Here is a 9,317-nt window from a genome sequence, read left to right as displayed (position 1 = left end):
CGGTTTCAATACCTTCAATCCAAGCTTTCTCTCGGCTCTCCTCCGTTCAGCTTGAGGGGGTGTAAAGAGTCACATATATAGTTTGTTGTATTTTGGTTACAAGTCTGTTACAACTGTCTATGTAACTAATTACTAGATTAGTCAGTTAACCAAGGGTAATTAGTCACTAAGCTATTTCTCACAAATGTATATAAACCAGTTGTAATTTCCTTATTCATTAAGAAATGAAAATATCAGAGTTATTTTCTAATAAATAACATATTCTTTGAGTTGCACACTATAAACGATTAGACTAATAGTGTATCCAATACTTGAATTCTTGATGTAGATATTACAGTCGGTTCTCGTCCTTCAAAGATTACGAGCGTAATGGGAGCATCAGTTAACAAATGGTCTTTTTTTTAAGAGTGCATGAACTTGCAGCAAGCAATGAAGCAGCACTTAGATTGCGTGTTTCATTGAAGGGGTGTTCGTTCTCAGCAGAAACTTCAAATCTAGACACATCTTTCTCACTACCCAAAAGTGGGTTAGACTCTCCCTTGCAGTTCCACCACTCTAACTCTTCCTTCTTTGGAACCAAGTTTTCTTTAAAACTCATTTGAGTTTTGGGTTTCTCTGCTCTGTCCTGGACGGCCTCAATGATCGTGTTGCTTTCATTGCTCCGCTTTGATTCTTCAACTTTCTTAGTAAAATCTTCAATGTCAGATGATGGGAACTGATTCTCTTGGTTTTCCTCGTCGCTGGAGAGAAATTGAGAATTAGACCTTCCATATGTTTGAAATGATGATTCACCAAGAATTCCTTGTGCTGAAGAACCAGATGATCTTTGGCAGCTTCCAAACCCTTGGATCCCTCTTGTTAGCTTCCTAGCTCTGTCTCTCTCCTCTTTGAGAAGAGGCCCTTTCTCTAGCAGCGTCAAAATTCTCCCCGACTTCTTTCTAAGAGCAAGACCCCAATTGAATCTGCATTTTAAATATTTAGACCTCTCACAAATTACTCGTACGCAAAGTCATGCTGCACTTCTCCCATTCAAAAATGAACGAGAAGATGTTCATAACGACTATGTTTTGGAGTGCCAATAACAGTTCTCAGAAATGATATCAGAATTACGTACCCTTTCTCATCTATATGCTTAAAGCTTCCCATCTGCTCAATAACATCTTTGTCAATCTCAAACTCAACTGCAACACTTTCCGGTCCATGAGTAAGTAAATGCTCAACTACAATCAGAGAACTGTGGGATACCCTCCAGTTCCTTCTTTCAAACTTCACTAATCTGATACACAATTACAAAAACATAGATTAATCACCAAAGTTACATAAATACGAAATCTCAAGCGAGCGTAAAAGATAGTAATTTCCGCACTCATTTTTATCCTCATACACTCCTCCCTGTTTTCTAGTTGTCGGATTGAATAAATCAAACAGTAAAAGAAGGGAGGAGAAAACCGTACCAAACAAAACAGAGAGAGAGAGAGTGAAAAAAAAGGGATACCTTTTGTGCAAAATCTCCACAATTCTTGTGTAATCATCCAGTTCAAAAGCAGCCCTTGAAATTGAACCCAAGGTCCTTGTGTCCGGTGACAATGAATTCCCATTTGTAGCTTCTTCAGTCAATCTTCACACATTAAACACCGACGCAAAAGTTCATCACATCAGAATCCAAAGTCACAAGAAGTTCCATGACCAAAACCAGACCAACAAAAAACCACCAAATCCCATCTCACAAAGTTCAACTAATAAATCAGAAAAACGAGAGGAGGCAGATATTCTAATCTTATCTAAACGATGAGGAGATGGATTCAAACTTGGCGCAGGAGGGAAGCGGGAGCATGCTGCTCTAGCCAAGTTAGCTACGCACCAGAGAAAAGATTGATTGAAACTTACAATTGCGCTGGTGTAACATCTGTGAGGACTAGTCTTGCAGTCTTGATCTTCTCCTTGAAGAAGAAAGAAGCTTGTTTCTTGAACTCATGAAATGAACGTGCTCCATCCTTGCTGCTGCTATTGTTGCTTAAGATCAACATTTCTGAGTTTCTTAGTTGCAAAACATGAGAGGAAAGAGAGAAGAAGAAGAAGAAGAAGAAGAATGAGACCCAAAAGTCAATTGTTTAAGTCAATTAACTGGGGAGAGTGTTTTTTGGGTGGAGAAGATTTCAAAGTTGAAAAGTTTGAGTGATGTAGCAACCGACGTGAGGAGGCTTTGAAACTTCCAACTTGAAAGCCAATGTTGTTCAAATTAATTTTGCAGACATGTATTTCGTTAAATTGACTAGAGTCGTGTACTTCATTCATTGCACTCAAATTTAAATCTCTCTTTGATAGGTTAGTAAAACGAGTGGAGTTGCTCTAACGAGGTTGTGAAGTTAGCATCTGATTTGTCTACATGCATCCGTGCACAACGGACTGTGTTTTGGTTTGAATCTGAAGTGAGGACCGCAAAGCAATTTGAACCTTGTGGGCAATTTTGCCCCATATTGAACGGTGGAGCTGTACACCTCTTGCACTTGTGACAACAACGTTGCTAAAATATAATTTGAACGTTGGCATACCACTGCTGTTTAACAAATCATAGGTTGCTTTTGGTTTGGAATTGAAGATTAGGAACATCTGACACGTCGAGTAGTATAAGTTGACATCGTCAAAGCGACCAATCGATGGCTACAGATCAATCAGGTTTTTCTTCTCGTGTTGGACAAAACATTTCGTTTTCAGTTTTTTACTAGCAACGGTGCCCGCGCGTTGTTGCGGGATTAAAAATTATATTGAAGATTATGCAAATTCATTCACTTCATAAGCAAAAAAATTGAATGAAAATTTAACTTGACAAAGAGACCTCAATGACCTGGCTCAATTCATCATTCAAGACTTGGTCGAACTGTGATTTGCTCACTCTATCCCTAAACAAAAGAAAACCAAACCAAATTCAGCAAGAATTATGCACAATCTTTGTGAAACTATATAATGAATGATACAACATTGTTAAAACAAACATGGGTTGGAGCTGATTTTAAAATTCATTTAAAAGGGAAGTGGTTTTCTTGAGAGTTTGTATGTGTCATCACCCCAATCTTGTACTTGATCATATGCCAAGGTGTTGAAGCTAACATTTCTAATCTAAAAGCCTAGAAATCATAAAGCAAAAAACAAATCTTGTCTTGTAAGCAACCATACCTATATAATCGAATTTTGCTTACCAAGGTGGTCTTACTAATATTATTCATAGAAAGGAAAATTGAATAAAAAGAAAATAAGATAGACCAAAAACTTTTTTTGGATTGGATAAATTAGAGCAGATTAAATAAAATAGACAACTGGAGTGTAAAAATCATTACCTTTTGATTTGTCATATCCATGATTTATAGAGTGGATGCCATAGATGTCAATCATTGTTGACGGTGATGGCATTTTGTTGATTCATTTGTCTAATCTGGGATGAACATATCGAGTGACATTTCTAAGCCAAAAACTATTGAAGGGCTTCCTAGATCATAAATTTTGTTAAAGAGGTATTCAGAATGTATACCATGTGGAATAAATGTAATTAAAATTTACCTTAACACTACTTTTAAGAGAACTGGCATCTTGGAGATTTTTGCTTCAACCTAAATAAAAGACCAAGAAATTTGAAATTGAAAGAGTCAGGATTTTTTTTAACTTGAAATTGAATTATTACAAAATGTATTTAGTGGTATCATCATCGAACCCGATGCTTTTTATAATTGACCAAAGATTTTTTTTTTTAATCTTTTTGTTCAAAATGTCTTTTTTTTCTGCACTTTTTTTTACCAAATACATTGCAAATTACTTAATGATCTTCAAAATCTGAATAAAAAAGAAGGGAAATTCTTTTGTAAAACAACCCAGAAAAGATACCATATTTAGAATCAATTCAAATATATTAGTAACGCGTTTGCACTCAATAGAGGAAACTAAACGAAATTAAACCGCAATTCTTCTAACTTTATTCTTTGGCCTAAAGAGAATTTGTGTACAAAAACCCTTTCTTTATTTTGTAAAAAAAAGCAAACTTTGAATCAAATGACATTTCAAATTCCAGTATATGATAACCAAAAGAGCTACACGTACGGTTGCACTTATTAAATGACAAACTAATGAACTACATTGTATAATAAGAAAGACAACTAAACTTGTGCAAATGTGAAAAAACTATATATAGAAATTAAAGAGAATGACCTATTGGAAAATGGCAAAAAGGTACTAACATGAAGTGAGTCTTCCGCTCTTCTATCTTCCGTCTCCCGACTCTACCCATGTTCACTCCTGTGTCAAAACAAACAAAATTCTTAACATAGAAATTCATCTCTTGAAAACCCAAAACTCTAATTTCCATCGCCTCTTTGTCCATCTATTTTCCAGTCTATGATTTCCTTTTCTTCTTAATCATCCCTTGAGCTTCCCGCAAAAAACACATACATGCAAGTGTTTTGAGGCTACAATAACAACCATTGAAGAAATGAGGAGATCTTGTTGTAATTCACCTTTTGGGAAACCGGAGAAAGTGCTAGACCAATTTGATTCTGATTCCGTCATCAATAAAGTTGCAGTCTTTTTACTTCTTTTGGGACCCAATCATACCTAAAGAAACATTTAACTAATAAGATTGACTGACCAAATGGATTTTCTCATAATCTCAAAAAGGTTTCTTTTAACCACAATTTTAAGAAACAGAACAACCAATATTAACACAATCACAAAGCTTGATCAAATAAAAAATGTAACCACAGTAGAGCAAACAAATATAACCCTTTGAATATATATAGTATTTTTTTCACATCATTCGCTGCAAAAACAGCAAAAACCGCGAGAGTGTCAAATGGATTATAACAACACTGCATGAACGGATGTCCGTGTGAAGCTGCGGATGCCGGCCTGATGCTACGGATGCCTGCATGATTGAGAATAACTTGCACCAAATTCTATAGAAAAAAGGGACATATTAACATATTTAAGCTAAGTATTAAGATGCAAACATTCTTAAGATAAGAAATCATATAATTAAGCAGAAAATTGATAACGAATCCAATAAAAGTACAAAAGGAAGAGGGGTTATAGAAAATTACACTTTAAATATTTTCAATTAGTGATTAATCACTTTGATTATTGGCAATCTTCAAACAGTGACTGATTAACGTCAAATGAAATTGACATAAAATTCAAAGATTCTAGAATTTAATTAAAAATTATACCTATACTATCCGGACCTTATTGTATATAAATAAAAATTTAAATAATAAAAAAAAATCAAGGTTCCATGATGGATAGTTTTAAAAATCTGAAACTGAGATGATGATACCTCCAGCACTTCCCAAACTCTCAACATCCTGAAACAATAGAGCAAACCAACAATGCAACAAACATAAATCACATAAAGAAAATAAAATACTGTAAAAAAGATGCAAATTTTTTCCATAGTTGAGCAAAAAACACACACCTTAAACTTCTCAATCTGTTCTTTAGGAGTGCATTAAGGACCCAACTGAATTTTACCGCTTTCTTCATCAATCCTCCTCTCAGTTGTACACTCATCTGCCTTCCAATCCTCACCATTCCTTCATCATCTGTATAAATGAAAATTAAAAAGATATAATACTCTTAAATCAAACCCCAAAATAATTGGGTAAAAGCAATTTAGATTAAAACCCAAACCTAACCAGCTAAAAGCATATAATAACTACCAGCACAGAAAATTAATAAATCAATTAAAAGAACAGTAAACATATATTAGTCCCAAGAAAGAGATATCTATTGGACGTAATTTATGTTTCCCACCTTAATCATTTTTATATTGTTATTGTTATCTTGTAAGTACTGTTATCATGTTGGCTAGCACCTATAGGCCCCGTTTGTTTGACAGGATTAGGGAGGACTGGACTGGACTAGACTACAGTCCCTTGTTTGGTCTGCACCAGGATTAGGTTTAATGGGATTAGGTCTGACTCGCTAGGATTAAACCCCTCACTAGGAGTTCTAAGCGAAGCACCCCGATCACCTCCGGACTCGTAAGACCTCCTACGCTCCTGCGCTCCTGCGCTCCTGCGAGAGAGAACCTCGCTCAACCTAGATCCTCGACGTGCTCCCTCCTTGCCCTGCTCCCTCATCGTCGTCCTCCTCATCATCATCTCTGCGTCCTGCTCGCCCTCAACTCCATCCTGCTCGCCCTCATCTGGTAAACTTCGAATCAAACATTATTTCTTCGAATTTTTTTTTTGCAAATCGTGATATTACTGGGCTTTATTTGATTTAGGTGTTTTGGGTTTGAGAAATTTTGAATTATAGACCTCTGCACTTGAACAAATTAGGGTTTTGATTTTTAGGGTCAAATTGAGATTAGAATTTGGGGTTTTCACATTTTATGCCATTTTGAGTACCAAAATGATGATAATCATCATGAAATTGCTGATGTAAGGGCGGAAAACCCTATAGCTAATGGTCTTTTGCTGTCGACGAAAGAGTCTGCTGAAATGTATGCTGAGTTCTTGGCAGAGCTTGTTGTTGCTCTAGGCTTCGATTGGTGGCTGATACATGCTTTTTAAGTTTGTATATCTTTTGATTCTGGTTTTCTAAGGTCTGTAGCTTTTAGATTTTTTTCTTAACCAGTCAATTGTTGATTTGGAATTGTATGTAAGTTTGAACCAACTTAAGTTGTACAATTTGATTATCTTATTCCTCGAATTAGACGTTATGCGAGACTGAAGCTTTACATCGTGTTTCAGGTGCAGGATTTGAACGTTCATGTTTATGTAGAGTTTCAATACAGATGAATAACTGGTATTAGGACTATACTTGAAGCTTTGCATTTGTAGTAATCGGGAATCCTTTAGTTTCACATACACTCGGGTGGTTCTAAGGTGATTTAGGATACTCTCGTACTTTTTTTCTTCTCTGATTTTTGAGCATGCTTTGGCGCTTTGTCACTTTGTCACATGGATAGAGGCCCATCACTTTGCTTTCTTAATTTCTATGAACACTGTGTTGTACTTTTATAAGAAAATGGAATTGGGGATCAGATGATTTATCTTGGCGTGGTATACGTGGTGGATTGTGTTCATGTTTGGCTCGTTTTAGAATTTTTTGTTTTTTGGTCGATGGCTCGTTTTAGTTTAAATGCACTAGTTCAGTACTAATGTTTGATAGCCAAGAAACAGTTTTATTGACTTATCGGCTGCCAATGTCCGGGTTCTCTATGTACTTGGACGTGATGCAAGTCAGCAGTCTCTTATTCTGTTTCCAACTTTCCAGGAATATAGAAACCACAAAAACGAACTCTTGAACTAATTTAATCCTAAACCAATTTTTTGGCCTGCCTTTCACCGCTTGGGTTAACTAGGAGGGCCTGGTATGGTACATATGAGAAAGAACTTTGGTACACATTTGAAGTTTGCTATAAAACCCCCTGCTGCTACTCAGACGAAAGAGTAAAATTAGGGTAAGAAAGTAGTGGATTACAGATTTCCTCAAAGTTCTTCATCTTTTGGTGCCCCATCTTCTCAGCCTTGTTACCTTCGGCTCCCTCGTTTGCTACTTTGCTGTCTTATTTTTCTTAAGAAAGAAAACCCAATCGGAGGTCTTTCAGTGCAGTTTCAGGCTCCTCATACATGTTACGAACCCCGTGCGTATGTTGTGATTTTGCTTGATGTTGTGATTTTGTGTATGTTGTGATTTTGCTTGATGTTTTTGTAGTAATAATGTTCATGTGTTTGACAGTTCTAGGTTTGTCTGAGCAAACTGTTATTAGCAGTCTGAAAAGATTGTCTTGCACTGTTGGTTGGCATGTATTTTATGTCTCGTGTTTTTATTTTTTCTAAAAAAAGAGTGCAGAATCATCGTTTTGGACTACCAATTGTCCTCTTTTTTTAAGATTCATAATATACATGGCAAAAATATGCTCCAATTAACCCATATCATGAGATTTGTAACATTACTCTATTACACAATGGCAAAAATTTGTAGTCCTACTCTAAGTAAACACAAATCTGATGAACAGTACTGTTTTTATTATCCTGCTTCTTAGTCCGACACTGCACCAAACGCTTTACTAAGTTAGTCCAGCTTAGTCTAGTCTAAGTCAGTCCAGCTTAGTCCCTGCAGCTAGTCCAGTCCGAGACAGTCCGGCGCAACAAACGCACCCATAGTGTAGTGTTGTAGCGGCGTACAGCTTTTCCTTTCTTTATTGTACCAATAGCTATCTTGCACCCTCATGGTGAGCTCTCCTTTGCATATACATACCCCTTGTAAGTAATCTTAATAAGTCAATTATCATGAATATAGTCTGTTATCATGAATATACAGCTTATATTGATTTTCTACAATATCAACGCACACATATAACAGAAGAAGAAACTTTTACATAAGCAGCACAAAAGGATATCCTCTGCATTTCATTCCAAAATCCATCACTCTTATGTCTTTGCTTGCACAGTTTTTGCTCCAACATAGACATAAAGAAAGGTTATCCTAGCTAGCCATTATCGTTGGAGTAAACCAACAACACCATAAGTAAAGTAGCAGACCAAGTTTTTTTAGAATTGATGTGTTAACATGTTTAAGTAGCGAAAAGATTACAACACAACGAATGTGTTAACACATCCATAAGCTGATGACTCCCTCTCCAGTTTACCGCACCCATGCGTATACCCGTGGCCGAAAATCCAACGGAAAGCAGCAAAATTTAAGTAATGGCCAGAACAATCAGATACAACAAAACACACAATTCACGAATGAAACAGCACAAAACACACAACCTAAAATTTTAAATGAAGAATTCTTTATAACATGCATGTCGATAATACCACAAAAAATTCCACTTCATTATACATGCCTATTGTTTTCTCTATCCAAATATGAAATTGCCATCATCTTTTTCAAAAGCACAAACCAAAATCACTTCTCAAAGAGATTATACACAGAAGAGAGTGGAAGCTTACCTAAAGCCAATTTCGTGTTGTTCTCTCTTTCTTCTTCTTCTTCTTTTGGACCCAAAAATCTTTGGGTCTGATTGCAGCATAGTGTTTTAGTTTAAAATTTCAAAATTGATTATATATAGATAATCCATAACACTTCAATTAAATCTCAAATTAAAAAGAACACTTCAATCTGACTAAAACTACACAAAGGAAAAAACAAAGATAGAAAAATGTTCAAACCAATTTAGAAGCCAAAATCCCCCCCCCCCCCCAACATTGGTAAATTAACAATAAACATCTAAACCCATATAAATTCACAGGAAAATCAAAACGCGTGAAAAAAAAAAAATTGGATCACAAATTGTCAGGTACAAAAGGATAAGGGAAAAA

General features: G+C 35.9%; 1 protein-coding gene and 1 long non-coding RNA gene across 2 annotated transcripts; both read right to left on the bottom strand.

The window, feature by feature from the left end:
• Window positions 1-287: 287 nt before the first annotated feature.
• On the bottom strand, window positions 288-2,504 carry LOC103418808 (epsin-3-like). Its single transcript, XM_008356917.4, has 4 exons — window positions 1,888-2,504; window positions 1,496-1,618; window positions 1,115-1,276; window positions 288-962 (listed from the first exon to the last, which is right to left on the bottom strand). Exons 1-4 carry the CDS (start codon window positions 2,025-2,027, stop codon window positions 383-385), a joined length of 1,005 nt encoding a protein of 334 aa, XP_008355139.1. The 5' UTR covers window positions 2,028-2,504; the 3' UTR covers window positions 288-382.
• A 2,950-nt stretch (window positions 2,505-5,454) lies between these two features.
• Window positions 5,455-8,454, bottom strand: LOC139194184 (uncharacterized). The gene is made up of 3 exons (XR_011578953.1): window positions 8,151-8,454; window positions 5,794-5,854; window positions 5,455-5,582 (listed from the first exon to the last, which is right to left on the bottom strand). It is a non-coding gene; the product is annotated as an uncharacterized lncRNA (long non-coding RNA).
• Window positions 8,455-9,317: the final 863 nt, after the last annotated feature.

Source organism: Malus domestica, chromosome 03, assembly GCF_042453785.1.
Source record: "Malus domestica chromosome 03, GDT2T_hap1".
NCBI classification, from domain to species: domain Eukaryota; kingdom Viridiplantae; phylum Streptophyta; class Magnoliopsida; order Rosales; family Rosaceae; genus Malus; species Malus domestica.
The sequence above is the reverse complement of the archived record's forward strand: the minus strand, read 5'-3'. Positions and strand labels throughout refer to the sequence as shown.